This window comes from Engystomops pustulosus, chromosome 1, assembly GCF_040894005.1.
Source record: "Engystomops pustulosus chromosome 1, aEngPut4.maternal, whole genome shotgun sequence".
Lineage (NCBI taxonomy): Eukaryota > Metazoa > Chordata > Amphibia > Anura > Leptodactylidae > Engystomops > Engystomops pustulosus.
Genome location: NC_092411.1, coordinates 267,374,502 through 267,390,570, shown reverse-complemented (window position 1 = coordinate 267,390,570; position 16,069 = coordinate 267,374,502). Strand labels below are relative to the sequence as shown.

General features: G+C 47.1%; 1 protein-coding gene across 1 annotated transcript in view; it reads right to left on the bottom strand.

The window, feature by feature from the left end:
• Positions 1–410: 410 nt before the first annotated feature.
• The window catches only part of EVC (EvC ciliary complex subunit 1), a 72,195-nt gene continuing 56,536 nt past the window's right edge, over positions 411–16,069 (bottom strand). Inside the window, exons 15-20 of the mRNA XM_072126098.1 lie at positions 14,760–14,966; positions 13,978–14,122; positions 5,918–6,014; positions 3,828–3,954; positions 3,078–3,171; positions 411–1,037 (exon numbers count right to left, since the gene is read on the bottom strand). Coding sequence (XP_071982199.1) covers positions 997–1,037; positions 3,078–3,171; positions 3,828–3,954; positions 5,918–6,014; positions 13,978–14,122; positions 14,760–14,966 — 711 coding nt within the window. The 3' untranslated portion in view covers positions 411–996. The remainder of the gene's footprint in view (positions 1,038–3,077; positions 3,172–3,827; positions 3,955–5,917; positions 6,015–13,977; positions 14,123–14,759; positions 14,967–16,069) is intronic.

Sequence of the window (16,069 nt, the reverse complement as noted above, 5' to 3'; positions counted from 1 at the left end):
CCAAGGAATTCCAAATGTAAAACCTAATACATCTAGAATGGATAGTAAATAGAGGATGGGAACCCCTTGAATATATCACTTTTAAAAAGGGTTTAACAGTTCAGGGTGTAAGTGTACAAAACTATCCTGGAAATGTTGTTGATAATCGGGGTAGTGGGGGAGGATTGTCTCCTCTTCCGTCAATCTGAGAGAGATCCCCAACACTGACTGGAGGAGAGAATCTATCCGCTAGGTAGAAGGTATAATCTTAAAAGTGCTACTGTTTCACAAAAGAAGTGCATAAAAGAGATTGTCTGGTTTAAAGGAAATCTACCATCAAAACCCATCATGATAAACCAGGGACATTACTCATAGATCCAGGCACCGTGATTGTAGTAATATTCTTATATTTGCTATCCACGGCCTCCTTCCTTCTAAAATCAACTTTTAGAATTATGCTAATGGACCAGAAGGGCTCTGTTGGACAATACCACCCCCCATGCTGTATGTTCACAGGCTGTTACACTGTGCAGGAGCACTTCCCCCTTCCTCTGTGCTGAGGGAGCAGGGAAGAGGGGGAGACAGTGTAACTGCCTGTGAACCCTCAGTGCCCTTCGGGCTCATCAGCATAATTATAAAAGTTGATTTTAGAAGGAAGGAGACCATGGATAACAAATATAAGAAGATGACCACAGTCACGGTGCCTCGATCTATGAGTAATTTCCCTGGTTTATTGTGATGGATTTAGTTGGTATTTTTCTTTAAAAAACTTATTTAACCCATTCTATTATTAAAAAAATACCTCTCCCTCTTCTAAGAATATGAGACAAACACTTTAACGCATTGCACTGTGTTCCTGCAGCCCATTTTATATTTGGCGCATTCGGTGGTGTACAGGAGTCCGTCTCCGAATCTGATGCACCAAATACTGGTCTCGTACCATAGGAGGGAGTTCCCTTGCTGATGCCCATGATTGTACATTGAGCTTCAGTGACTTCTGGTGATGCTTCTATTTAGTCATTTTAACTTTTTCGTGGAGGAAATCCGTCCGGAAGGGTCTAGTGTAAGAAGACAAACGCAACAGTAAGAACAAAAACCTCTACAACCAGGAGAGTTCTCTAGTAACAAATGAAGTCAAACCAATCGCGGTGCAGTAGATCTGCCTCGTACCAACACGGACCTCACTTAACAGCCTAAAACTCATTCACATCAGCCATAAACACAGAGGAAACCAAAAAAATCAGCACAGAAAACAAAAAAGTTAACAAAAAAGCAAGAAATTGCTACAAAAAAACAATTAAATGCATTTTAATAAAGTTTTCTTTATTTTTTTAACTAGCCAATTTATTATAATTTTTTTTTATTTGTTACCCCCTTCCTCCCAGTGGACGTCTTCTGTATGATCATGGAGATCAAAAATTTTTTACAAATATTAATATAAGATAAATTATAAAAATATTTAAATAAACATGTTAATTTGTACAACGGTTCGAATAGATAAAAAAATTTAAACCTTTTTGTACGACAAAAAAAAAAGCAATAAATTGCAGATAGTGATGAGCCGACCTGAATCACAAAGTTTGGATCAGTGATGAACAACAGGGACCCAAACTTGGACTTCAGAAGTTGGGGTTCTAGCTTTCGAGCTTACCCCCACAGGTAATACCTTTATTAGCCATCTAAACATCAGAGGCACCAATTGTAGGCGTTACCGGTGGGGGTTCAGGTTCGGGAACCCCTATCCAACTTTTTTACGAGGTTGGACTGTAATCAGCGACCCTGCGTCCATTCATTCATCACTAGTTGTAAATTGTTTGGGCCAATCTCATAAGGTCTACAATTTGGATGTTCCCATCATCATCCTCATAGAGGTGTAGAGGAACCTTGGACCATTAGTTGGCAGTTAGGGAGTTTTTATCCCTTCTAGTTGGTAGATCAGTGTAATCTGCTATGGAATTTTTCTGAACAGTTACAGTATATACAATGTAAGGCCTCATTCAGATGGCTGTTGTGGGGAACTATATACATATACATCCCCATAGACGCCTATGGCGACCCTATGCCATGCTTGTGGGACCGTACCATACATGGAAGTTGGATATGGGAAACGTAAGCAGCTGTTCACTGGAAGTACCAGGTGTTTGATCTAGGAAGTGTAAGCTGCTAAACTTTGGAAGTACCGGGTGTTAGATCTGGGAAGTGTAAGCAGCTGATCACTGGAAGTACCGGGTGTTAGATCTGGGAAGTGTAAGCAGCTGATCACTGGAAGTACTGGGTGTTGGATCTGGGAAGTGCAAGCAGCTGATCACTGGAAGTACTGGGTGTTGGATCTGGGCAGTGTAAGCAGCTGATCACTGGAAGTACTGGGTGTTGGATCTGGGAAACGTAAGCAGCTGATCACTGGAAGTACTGGGTGTTGGATCTGGGAAGTGCAAGCAGCTGATCATTGGAAGTACTGGGTGTTGGATCTGGGCAGTGTAAGCAGCTGATCACTGGAAGTACTGGGTGTTGGATCTGGGAAGCGTAAGCAGCTGATCACTGGAAGTACTGGGTGTTGGATCTGGGAAGCGTAAGCAGCTGATCACTGGAAGTAACGGGTATTGAACCTGCACAGATCTAAAATAATCTAATCTCAGAAAACCCCTTTTATTCAGTTGGGATCAGTTGTGACCATAAACCATAAAACTCACTGGGGCTTTGTCCGTCTGTTTTTTGGGACTTTTCTTGGGTTTTCGGGCAAGTCAGATGTATCTTTGAGGTTTTTCCTTATAGGTCTTTATAGGAATTTCCAACTTTTTAAAACAAAAGTCGCAATCAGTCCGGAGCTAATTTCTACGCCTGGTCAGGGGCAGCCTTAGATTTGTGCCAAAATATGCAACTTTTTAAAAAAGTCATGTGGATTCAGGTGATAGCTCAGTGAACACTGCAGAAAACTAGACAATGGCGAACTGTGAAAGGAGACTGTTTTAGGTGCAAAAAAAAGTTGCAAATGAGCACAAGCGCCATAAAAAGTCTCAAAAATTAAAGAAAAAGACAAGCCAAAAGTTTGATGCATGTGCCCCAATGATGTTTTTGTAGAAACCTATGCGTATACTGACCGGGCTGCACGTTCCTGCTGGGTGAAGAATTGTTATCGGCTAGGCGGATCCTCGCCATCGAGGCCAGCTCAGCTATGAACTCCTGTTCTGCGTCCTGCAGAGAAGAAAGGAAACCACTCGCAAAATACGGTAAATGGATGCAAATAATTCATATTTATCTAGGGAACCCAAACTTCAATGAACTTTGGCCAGAAACTTTGTTTTGGGTTCGACGTTTGGGCTAACCCCTGTCGTAACACCCACGTTTGGTGATGTTGGGTGTTAACCCTATAAATGATGCACACCGCGGTCAGCGGAATTTACATGATGGTGGCATTTAAAGGGTAAACACACAAGATCAGTGCCAGCAGCGACCACGGGTGTTACACGCAGGGTGTCTGAATAATTTAAATATCGGCCTTAAAGGACATCTACCACCAAGATCAGGGATTGTAAACCAAGCACACTGACATACTGGTGTGTGCCCCATCTGGAAGGATCTGCTCTTCTTTTAGATTATTATGCCCTTATTTTAAAGAAAAAAAGGCTTTAAACAATATGCAAATGAGCCCGAGGGGCTTCAGGCTCTATTAACATCTATGGGGCTTATTTGCAAACTCTTTTTTTGTAAAAACCAAAGCATAAGAAGCTAAAAGATGACCAGATGCTGCCAGAGGAGACACACACCAGTATGTCAGTGTGCTTGGTTTACAATCCTCCATCCTGGTGGTAGATGTCGTTTAAACATGTGAAGATCCCACAATCCGCTACCTTCAGCTTGTGCTCCAGCTGTCCTTCTAAGAGATGGAGAACAGACTTTTTCTGTTTCAAGGAGTCCAAGGAAATCTGCTGATATGTTCTGAGATTTTCCAGTAATTGTTTTTGTTGAGAAATGAGTCTAGAAGAAGACAACGGCGGCATTAACCACATTTCATCTATATTTAATCGGCTTGTGAGTAATTACACAGATATGATGGAGCAAGGTCCAGCTGTATTCACCCCTTCAGGACTGCGTCAATTTCCATTTTGCATTCAAACATATGAAATACTGTGACTTTTTCATACTTTGCCACATGGAGCTGTCGAAGGTGAAATTGCTTTGCAGCATGAGCCGACGTTTTTACTTGAAAACATGGGAATTTGGACGTTTCCTCTATGACAGCGTTTACCATATGTAATTTTGAGATTTTGAAAGAATCAAAAATTTTTGGGTGACGAGATAACTAAGATGTTTATTATTTTATTTATCTATATACATGAGGTTACTTTGAATTTTTACTTTTACCTTTACATTACTTTTCCAGGCCCCTAAGGGTGTTTCAACCATGGGAGGTCTGATCGCTTTTACAGTATTTCTGTATATTTTGAACACACACACACACACTAATATATATATATATAATAGAAAAGCAATGTGTTTGAAATATATATATAGAAAGTGCCGCGTGACAGGCCTGGGAGCGTCTAATAGCATTCTGGTTGTCGTGGAAGCCAAATGTCGACCAATATGTTGCTGGCGCTGTATAGGTCCCATGGTTAAGTTTAAAGGGAACCTGTCACCAGGAGACCCATTTTTAGCACTCCCCAGTCCCCACAGAGCATAGTACATACACTGCCAAAGTGTTTTTGTATAAAAAATAGGTTTTACAGAAAAAAATCTGCTGTTTGACTAGGAAGTTGCCCAATGGGAGGGGCTGGAAAGGAGCAGTTCCCCCCCACCCTTGGGAAACATGTGACCTTTTCAAATATATGAATAACTCCCATCACTCGGGATTGGCTGTAGAGGAGCAGGGGGCGTCGCTAAGCCCAGTGATGGGTGTTTTCATATATTTGAAAAGGTCACATGGAGGAGCAGTTTCCCAAGGGTGGGGGGGGGGGAACTGCTCCTTTCCAGCCCCTCCCATTTGGCAACTGCCTAGTCACACAGCAGATGCTAATGAAATGTACAATATAACATATCTTTTTTTCTGTAAAACCTATTTTTAATACAAAAACACTTTGGCAGTGTATGTACTATGCTCTGTGGGGACTGGGGGAGTGCTAAAAATGGCTCTCCTGGTGACAGGTTCCCTTTAACAGCATGTGAGAGAACAGCATGTGAGCCCTCACCTCACACCCGTAACCACATATTCATCTAAGGTTTAAGGAAATCTTCCACCAGGATAAGGACTGTAAACCAAGCACACTGACATACTGATATGTGCCCCCCCCCCCCTCTGCCAAGATCTGCTCTTCTTCTAGCTTCTTATGCCATTGTTTTTTTTTACAAAAAAGGGGCTTAAAAATTATGCAAATGAGCCTGAGGAGCTCCAGTATTCATTGACATCTATGGAGCCCAGGGCCCCTCAGGATCATTTTGTATAATTTTTAAAGCCCTTTTTTGTAAAAACCATAACATAAGAAGCTAAAAGGAAGAGCAGATTCTGCAAGAGGGGCACACACCAGTATGTCAGTGTGCTTGGCTTACAATTCTTTATCCTGGTGAAAGATGTCCTTTAAGGGGGTAAAGTGAATGGGAGCATCTGCCTGCTTCTGGATTTGTCCCTAAAGTGTCTGCATCTAAGGCACCACTGATATAAACTGATCACCCCAGCAATCACTTATCTATACTGATCTATACTTTCTCAAAGGCGTTACTTGAGAGCAGAGCTTTCCAATTACAGCTCTGACTGCACTACAGCAGCGAGTCCATAGGACGTCATGCCCACTGATGTACATTCATCAATCAACTACTTATAAACTTTCCAACCCATAGGCCAATAGTAGAGGTCCAGAAAACCCCTTTACAGCCTAGTAGCCCCTTTAAGCCACACAGACAGCAATGTTACTAATATGTGTAAAATTAAACACAGCTCGCAAACCTCTCATGAAGATCATAACTTGATGATGGTTCTGAAGGTTTCTTCTTGGGGTTGGTTTTCGTGAGTTTGCGGTTACTTCTTAGTTTCGATGCATTTTCTGTTAGAAATAGAAAAGAGGATCCTGACAACAAGTTCTATATACAGGGAGCTATCAAGTATTAAACAGTTCATACCCTGTTTCCCCTAAAATAAGACATCCCCCGAAAATAAGACCTAGTACAATTTTGTTCAATCTTAGAAATATAAGGCCTCCCCTGAAAATAAGACCTAGCGGCAGCCATTGCTACATCTCCCCCCAAGCCGTACATTAGTATTTGTAGATCTTTTAGATGCTGCAATAGGTTGTGACATGGGTGCGGAATAAAATCACTGACTGCTGCAGGACCAATAAGATACAAGCAACTACTGGACATGAAGTGGTCATTTAAGGAAAGTGCTATTGCTAAATATGAGAGGTTAGGGCCAAATATTCCAATAATTCAGTGTTTGGAGAGCTATGAGGATGTTTCAGAAGATGATTTTTTGTTCACCAATAAATGTAAATTCTTCTTCATGGAAAAATAAGACATCCCCTGAAAATAAGACCTAGTGCCTCTTAAGGAGCAAAAATTAATATAAGACACTGGGGCACATTTACTTACCCGGCCCATTCGCGATCCAGCGGCGCGTTCTCTGCACAGGATTCGGGTCCGGCTGGGATTTAAGATGGTAGTTCCTCCGCCGTCCACCAGGTGGCGCTGCAGCGCCGAAAATAATCTTAACGCCCCGGAATGTTAGCATGGAGCCGTCCGCAGGTAGGCGGAGCGCGGCCATGACGGGGCGGGCTGGGAGGGGGGGGGGGAGGTGAAGGGGGGGGGGGGTAGGTGGGAGTTTTGGGGGATGGAGTATAGGTTACCTGATAGGTGGGTTTAATTTTGGAGGGTGGAGTTAAGGGGTTTTTAAGGGTTGGCAGGAAGGGCCAGCCATCTTTTTGTGGCCGAGCAAAATTGTAAGCGGAGGGTGGATAGGAGACTCACCGGAGGATGGAAGAATTTTTGGCGCAGGTTCGGGCGCAGGCAGAGGCGCGGGGCCCAGCTTGGATGCAGGAGCAGCTGGCGGTTTTTTTCGGCGGGAGCCGCCGCGGCGGGGCCGAGCCCGCGGCCGGTCCGGGCTTCTAGGTCGCGGGCACCGGAGAGGCTGAGTCCTGAGCCGTCCCCGGGCAGAGGAGCGAGGAGCAGCGGACGCACGCCGTTAGCCGGCGGCACGGCGATGTCACCGGCGATGCGAGCAGGCGGCAAGAGGAGCGGTGCTGCGACTCCGGGGACCCAGGCAAGCGGAGCCAAGAAGAGGAGCCGGGGCGCGTCTGCGCCTGAAGGTCGGAGGGTTCCGGCATGTGGCGCACGGAGTGGAAGATCCTCGGCGGGAGTCAAGATGGCGGCGACACGTGGCAGGAGTGGAATGGCGGACGGCGCAGATCGGAGGCGGGGCAACAGCCGGCGGGAAGCGGAGGTGGAGGACGATTGGCCGCAGCAGCGCAGCAGCAGCAGCAGACGACGAGCGGCGAGGAGCGAGGAAGATGGCGGCACCAGGCGGGCGGTGAGTCGCACAAGCAACGGGAGTGGCGGGGGGGTTTTAGACGGTGGGGCGGACTCTGGGGAGGGATCGGCCCCCAGTAGTCCAGGCAGCCAGGCGAGCGACAGTGGGGGGCTCTCGGCCAGGTCACACAGGGCGGCCGAGAGGGAAGAGGAGCGCAGAGCGGTGGGGGGGTGGAGGCCGGCCCCCTCTGCCAGGGGCGGAGCAACGCGGGAAGCTAGGCCAGAGGCCTGGACAGGGCCACATGGTGTGTGGATGGCGGACCAGGGGCAAGGCACCCTATTGTCCAGGGCTGCTCAGGAAGGGGGGAGGGGAGCAGGGCCTGGCAGTGATGGAGTTAGGGCCGCAGGTGCGGCGCAGTCCTATCCAACTGCAGGGCCAGTCGGGGCACCAGGGGTGCCGCCTGGGGGGGACTCGAGCTGTGTACGCGGAGTGTCTTCTGTGTTTCTTCCTTTACAGGGGCAGCGCAGCGCCGAGGCCATGATGCTAGACAACGTGCGTCGCGCGCTTGGTTTGGCGGCGGCAGGAGACGGTCTGGTGCAGGGACCTGCGGCAGGATCCGGAGCTCCATCAGCAAGTGAGGCGGCGCCGGTACCGGGCGGAATGCCGGTAGGATCCGGAAGTGCGTCCGGGGCAGGGTCAGGACCACCCACCCTCCCTTTGGCGGCTCCAGGTGATGGCGGAGCGGCGATGACAGGTGGGTCAGCAGCTACACACGCAGCACATACATCCACGGGAGGTTCCGTTAACACAGCAGGTGGCGGGGTGGGGGGAGGAGGAACCCCACTTAGCCAATTCATGCAGGGTTTACAACGGTTGATGGCGGAGTTTGAGAAGTCAGGGGGGTCGCAGCTGGCTAGCCAGGGGGAGGCCTCAACGGGGGCAGGAGAAGCGAGCGTTGGGACGGTACAAGTAGGGGCGGCTGGGGGTGTGGCTGTAGGGGCAGGAACTGCCGTAGTAGGGCAGGCAGAGAAGCCTGATGCGATAGAAAAGTCGGTCGCCTTACAGACAGATATGACGGTGGCGGTGACTAAGTCGTTACCCGTGTCCGATGCGGCAAAAGGCAATTTATACATCTGTTTTAACGGGCCGCTGGGGGGACATTTAAAAACTGAAGTTAAGGAAAAGATTTGGAAGAGGGAGAATTTGGATATATTTACGCTGTTACCCTTGGAGCGTTTCAGCATAGAGCGTTGGGAGAAAGGGAAAGAACATAGAAAAGAGGAGGAGGAAGAGCGGCGCCGGTACAGGCTGATACCGCGGAATTTTGGGAATTGGTTGCACGCTTTTTCCATTTTGGGGAGTGTGCTGGGGAAAAAACACCCGGAGTGTTGTTCGGGTTTGTTTTGTCATCAAGAGACTATCTGGGAGGCGTATAAGACGTATGGGGGGACAGCTTGGCTGAAATATGATGAGCAATTTCGCCAGAGGATGTCAATACAGCCGTCGCTGCAATGGGACCACAGAGATATGTCGCTTTGGCTGCAGATAATGACAGCGCCAAAGCCTGCGGTAAAAGGGGGTTCTTTTGGTGGGGTAGCTGTGGCAGGCACGCCTTTTCAGTCAGGGCCCGACGGCGCAAGGTCAGGGAGTTCGTCGGGCAGCACCAAGAAAGGGGTGTGTTGGAAGTTTAATGAAGGGGGATGCTCCTGGGGGACATCGTGTACATACAAGCACGAGTGCTCCGGTTGTGGCGGGTTCAACCACCCCTTGTCAAGATGTTTCAAACGGAAAGGAGCGGGGCAGCGATCCGGGGACAGTGCTCAGAAAGGGAGTGACTCCGGTGAGGTTAGACGCCATGATGCCGTGGCTCGAGAGGTACCCAAATAAGGAAAAGGCGGGGTTGTTGATAGCAGGTTTTCGGGAGGGGTTTCAGATTCCATTTAGGGACGGGGTTCCGGGTATGTTTGCAAAGAATTTGAGGTCGGCTGAAGATTGTCCTGGGGTGGTTAGGGAGAAGTTGAGGAAAGAGGTGAGTTTGGGGCGCATGCTGGGTCCTTTTAGTAGTCCACCAGTTGAGGGTTTGCGGATTTCCCCATTAGGGGTTGTGCCTAAGAAGGAGAAGGGGAAGTATAGGTTGATTCATCATTTATCATACCCCAAGGGTGGGTCGGTCAATGATGACATTGATTCGTCATTGACATCGGTCTCTTATACTTCTTTTGACACAGCGGTAGGCTTAGTTAGGGCGGCTGGACGGGGGGCCCTTATGGCCAAGGCGGACATTGAAGCGGCCTTCCGTTTGTTACCAGTACACCCTAGTTCCATGCATTTATTGGGGTGTTGTTTTGAAGGGGAATTTTTTGTGGATAGGTGTCTTCCAATGGGCTGCTCGATTTCATGTGCTTATTTTGAAGCGTTTAGTTGTTTTCTGGAATGGGCAGTGAGGGAGCAGGCTGGATGTAAGGGAGTCATACACTATTTGGATGACTTTCTGTGTGTGGGCCCGGCAGGGAGTTTTAAATGCCAGGTGTTATTGTCCACGTTGTCGGAATTGTTTGCTGAGTTTGGGGTGCCGTTAGCAGTAGAAAAGACTGAGGGGCCGGCTACAACGCTCTGTTTTTTGGGAATTGAGATTGATTCACTAGCAATGGAGTGCCGGTTGCCTTTGGACAAGTTGGAGGAATTGAGATTAGGTGTGCAAGAGGCGTTGGTGAAGTCGAAATTGCCATTGAGGCAGTTGCAGTCATTGTTGGGTAGACTGAATTTCGCCTGCAGGATTATGCCAATGGGGCGGGTTTTTTGCAGACGCTTGGCCCAGGCTACAGCCGGTGTCAGGAGGCCGGAGCATTTCGTTCGGTTAAAAAAGGAACACAAGGATGATTTGAAGGTGTGGGATGAGTTTCTGGTAACATATAATGGGAGGACTCTGTGGATGGCGGATCAGGTATCCAATTCGGAGCTTCATCTGTTTACTGACGCGGCTGGGTCGGTAGGATATGGGGCCTATTTCCAGGGTGAGTGGAGTGTAGGTGAATGGCCGGTTTGGTGGAGGGAGCACGGTCTGACGGTCAACCTTTGTCTGTTAGAATTGTTTCCTATCGTTGTTGCCATGGAATTGTGGGGGGACAGATTGGCGGATCGTTGTGTGGTTTTTCACTGTGACAATATGTCAGTGGTGGAGGTGATTAACAGGCAGACGTCTTCTTCACCACCTGTGATTGTGTTCCTGAGGCATCTGGTTTTGTTGTGTCTTCGTTTGAATGTCATGTTTCGGGCAGTACATGTCCCCGGGGTGGATAATGAAGTGGCGGATGCTCTGTCTCGATTGCAGTTGGACAGATTCCGGGAACTGATGCCTGGAGCGGAGGTCGAGCCAAAGCAATGTCCGGATCGGTTGTGGGGGATGGTGCGGTGAGATTTTTATCTTGGATACAGAAGTCGGTAGCCCCTGGGACGTGGGGGTCATATCGGAAGGTATGGCGCGAGTGGTTCTTGTTGGAGGATGAATGGCAGTCGGCAGGTTTACAAGCGGGCCGGACTTCAATCCTTTTCTGTTATTTGAGCAGGTTGTTTGACATGCAGGGTTCTGGTTCAAGGGTGCAACGAGCATTGGCGGCACTTTCATTTTTGTTCAAGTTGATAGGGGGTGGTGATGCCACGCAGAACTTTGTTATTCGGCAGGCGGTAAGGGGCTTTGTAAAAGGCCGGGCACAGGAGGATGGGAGACGTCCAGTGTCGTTCAGGTTGCTGCAGGAGATACTGGAGCAGCTACGGGAGATTTGTGTGTCGGAATATGAATACTGTTTATTTGCGCTGGCATACTCCTGGGCATTTTTTGGGGCGTTCCGTATTGGTGAGTTGGTTAGTAGGAGTCGGCACCGGGCGGGTGGCATCCAAAAAGATCAGGTGCAGTGTGTGGATGGCGTGATTTCTATAGTTTTGTTGGGATCCAAGACTGACAGATCAGGACGAGGATTTGTGGTGCGTCTAGGCCCGGTGCGGGGTTGTAGTGGTTGTCCAGTGTCATGTTTTGAGGAGTTCATGTCCAGGCGGGTAGAGGGTACGTCTTTGTTGGTGCATGCGGATGGAACAGCGCTGTCCATCTTCCAGTTTATTGCGGTTTTTAGGAAATGTTTGGGGAAATTGGGATTGGATGGGAAGGAGTACTGCTCTCACTCTTTCCGCATTGGTGCCGCTACAGAAGCGGCGAGGTGGGGGTTGCCGGAAGAGGATATCAAACGGATTGGGCGATGGGAGTCTCGGCGTTTTCGTTCTTATGTGCGCATGCATAGGTTGGAACGGTGAAGTGTCAGTTGAGTCTGAAGGGGGGTTTGATTTAACGGTGATAGTTTCATTTTTGTTTAATAGGTGTTAAGAAAGGTGTCATCTGGATTTTCGGGCACTCTTTCGTTTATTGGGCAGAAAAGAGAGCGCAACTGCGCCTGGGTGGTAGGTCATTAGGGCTGCCTGATGAATTGGTAAGTGTACGTTGGCTGGGTTACAGGGGCCTTCAATGGGGAGCTGTGCGTTCTCGCTTGCGGAGTGGTTGTGAGAGATGGGGTCAGCCGAATGTGTTGATTATACATGCCGGTGGGAATGACTTGGGCTCTTTTCCTATGAGAAATTTGGTGAAGGATATGAAGAGAGATGTGTTGTGGTTGTTGGCGGAATACCCGGATGTGTTGCTCGTATGGTCGGAAATGGTGAGGAGGGAGCGTTGGAGGAATGCAGTATCGGTGGCAGCGTTGAATCGGGCCCGCATAAAGATCAACAAATGTATGGGTAAGTTTGTAAGGTTGAATGGAGGGCTGGTGGTTAGGCATGGTCTGTTGGAGGCTGATCGCAGCTATACGGGTAAGGATGGTGTGCACCTGACTGACTTGGGTCTGGATGTTTTTAACTACGGACTGTCTGAAGTGGCTAATTTTGGTTATCGTGTGTGGCGGTGCATGGCGCCTTGAGGGGTCAAGTCGTCATGCGGTGGCGGGTACTTGGCAACAGTTATCCGGTAAGAAGGTAAATTGGTGGTGATGATTTTGGTTATGTCCGGCTTTACTATTAAAAGTTCTTTATAGACTGCTTGAGGGGGTGTACCTCAGCAGTTGGTTTGGTTATATGTTTGGTTGGTAGCCACATTCTGCTCTCGCCACTCGCCAGGAGGTTAGCGGCTTGTGGATATGGTAGTTGTGGTTTTGCACGCTGAGCGTGATTTTGAGCGGTATTTACAACTATGGTTTGGTTGGTAATGGTGCCGGACTTAGGTGATAATTATTTAATTTTAAAATGATCCAGATTTGTTGTCAAGTACTCGACCACTTAATTTAATAATATTAATATGTTTGTTGAATAAAATGTCATGTTATATTATTATGTTTTAATAAAGTTATGTTTTACAGATTGTTACAAGATTTGAATAAAGCTGTGACCAGCACTTTTCCAACAGAACGTTGTCGGTGTTTTATTTAGATTGCATATGATAGGAAGGCATTTTGCTTAATAGCTGTACCCCTTGCCTTCTCCCCTCCTCACCTCAGCTCAGCCCTGCCCCGGTCATGCACCATCCCATAGAAGGTGAAGGTGAGCGCTCCCCAAGCGACACAGTTTCGGTTTTTAAATGCGGCGGTTTTTCCGAATACGTCGGGTTTTCGTTCGGCCACGCCCCCCCCATTTCTGTCGCGCGCATGCCGGCCCCGATGCGCCACAATCCGATCGCGTGCGCCAAAAACCCGGGGCAATTCATGTACAAGCGGCGCAAATCGGAAATATTCGGGTAACACGTCGGGAAAACGCGAATCGGGCCCTTAGTAAATGACCCCCACTGTCTTATTTTCGGGGAAACAGGGTACTAAAATAAATGGGCGTCTATGTTATGTGTGGATGTAGGGTCCTCCACAGGGAACGAGAGAGTTTCTTATTGTAGCCTTCCTGTTGCAGCTAAGATATGAGGATCATGGATTAGGGGATTATGACTTTAGAGTAACTGAGAAAATGGAGATCATGTAGTAGTTGGTCCTGGTGCGATTTTAACCAGAGCCACGTCTGTCTAATTTGGAGTGAAATTTTTTTCCCTAATATTGAACACTTGGTGTTTATCCGGTAGGGTTTTTGCCTTCCTCTGGAGCAAAACAGAAGAATTAAGGATTGCATAGATCTCTTACTCATGAGCAGTAGAGGATTATAATATGGGCAGTTTGGGCTTCAGCCCCAGGTCCAAGCCTTTTAGGGGGCCCATGGTCGCCCACCAAATTTTATACTTAGACCTTCACCCATAAAATTCTCGTACATCTCTTCCTGCTCTCAATACACATGTACACAATAGCCATTTCAGGATTTCCAAAGGTCCTCTAAAGGTCCTGAAACTGCCGACTGAAAGCAGACAGAATGGACACATCCTCCATTCCCCATGAAGCTGATTCTAGTACCAGATGTAGGAAGTGATTCCAGACTTGTAGGGGCTATAATATCCATACAGACCAGGGCCCATTGCTGTCTTTATCAGCCCCTGCTCTCAAGCCCCATCTATCCACCAAGTGGTAAAAACTTACCCTTAATTGCCTTCAGCCCCTTACTCTTCTCTTTTTCATGCTCCTTTAAGATTTTCTCTACATTGTGATGGTAGGCTTGGACCACCTTGTTGACGCTGTTGCCTGTGACGTACACGCTCTCGACAGCGGCTTCCACGAGATGTTCCTGCCATTCAACAAGGTGAAAAGAGAAACAGAATGAAATACACGTTGCCTGCATTCACATTCCCAATCTTGGAGGGCGAAGCAGAAAAGTCACGTACAAATCCATCAAAAAAAATACTGAATTTCATTCTGTCCAAACACAAACACACCATCTGGACAGCGCTCAATTATTTACTTCCACAACCCTGAGCGTGTTTAGGGTCAAGAATAGAATGTGCCGTCCTGTGCCGTCGTATGTACTGTTATTACATGGTACAGGCGGTCCCCTACTTAATAACACCCGACTTACAGACGACCCCTAGTTACAAACGGACCTCTGGATGTTGGTAATTTACTGTACTTTAGCCCTAGGCTACAATAATCTGCTATAACAGTTATCACAGGCGTCTGTAATGAAGATTTAGTGTTACTCCTGGTTCTTATGACAACCCAACATTTTTAAAATCCAATTGTCGCAGAGACCAAAAATAATTTGTCTGGGGTTACAATTATAAAGTTACATACAAATTCAACTTAAGAACAAACCTACAGAACCGATCTTGTACGTATCCCAGGGACTGCCTGTAGTTATATATTTTTAGTACCAATGTTGTGTTTGCAGTTCAGTGGGCATAGGAGTATGGGTAGATTACCAATACCTTAAATTCGCCGTTATCCTCCATCATGGCCTTGGCGGCTTCCTGCTGTGCGTGGTGTATGAGCATTTGCCCGATTGTTCGCTCCATGTGTTGCCGGATGCCATTATTTGCGTCTGTCCAATCTAAAAGTAACTGCTGCTGGAAATCGCTGCGGGCCTGCCAGGCCTCTTCCTCCAGCTGGTTTTCTTCCTCTAAGATATGGGCTTCCTATTGCAATACATTTTTGAACACAATTTATCAAATACCTCCCATGCATTCCCATGCCCAGCTATTCATACGATGATACACAATCATATACCTTGGTTTACTTCTCATTGGATAACTGGCAAGTTTAGTTTAATGACAAATCAAACCCCGATACTGACTGGTATTGCACTACCTTTCACGGTGATGTATCTCAGCAGCAATGCCAGGCACAACCTATAAATTGCTGTATGCAATCATGTTTTTCTTATCCTGTACAACTCCTTACATTGAAAGTGATGTTGTAAATGACCATTTTATATGTTCTGTAATTGGACTTTCCCAATACCGATCCAAATCATGAGCTCAATATGAAATTCTGGAGCACTCCTCTAAATCGTTCACCGGTGGGAATCAATATGGGTCGAGGAGAGAAAGTCACTGCCGTACATGTCTCAGTTCTATTACACCAAGAGGATAGAAATTCTCTACAGTATCTGTATTAAGTGGGAAAGGTAGGAGGCTCTATACCCATTAAACTGGACTGGATAAAGATGGTCATGGGTCCTGGGGTGTATCAAAATTTTTTTTTAATGGTTCAGAATCTACTCCCTACATATGGTACCAGAACCAAGATGCTTGGGAAAGGAGGAGGGTCCCTTCTGTCTTCTTTTAGTTTTGTAGTTTGAGAACCTTTGGGGGACCTTCAAAGGTCCTAGAAGGGCTCTTGTATACATGCAAGTCTAGAGTTTTTTATTTTGTCATTGCATTTGTCTGATGACTATGTATAAGAATCTGTAATGTAATAGTCTGTCATTTATAGTCAAAGGTAGCAAACTGGGGGGTGGTTTTGGTGGCCATTGGTCTCGTAGAAGCCGACTGCCCTAATGGTAGAGGTCTTCTGCATATAGATACTCATCTAATGTGTATGATCACGTTAAGGAAATCTATCAGCAGATGGGTAAGTGCCCACTATTTTTTTAAAATCCAATCTTTTTTATTGAACATTTTTCAATTTTACAATCACACAACAAAAACAAAACAATCCCCTCCCCCCCCCCCCCCCCCCCCCCAGTCAGTGCCCACTATTAGTGGACATACTCTTCACAGCTTCTGCATCTTTGCAA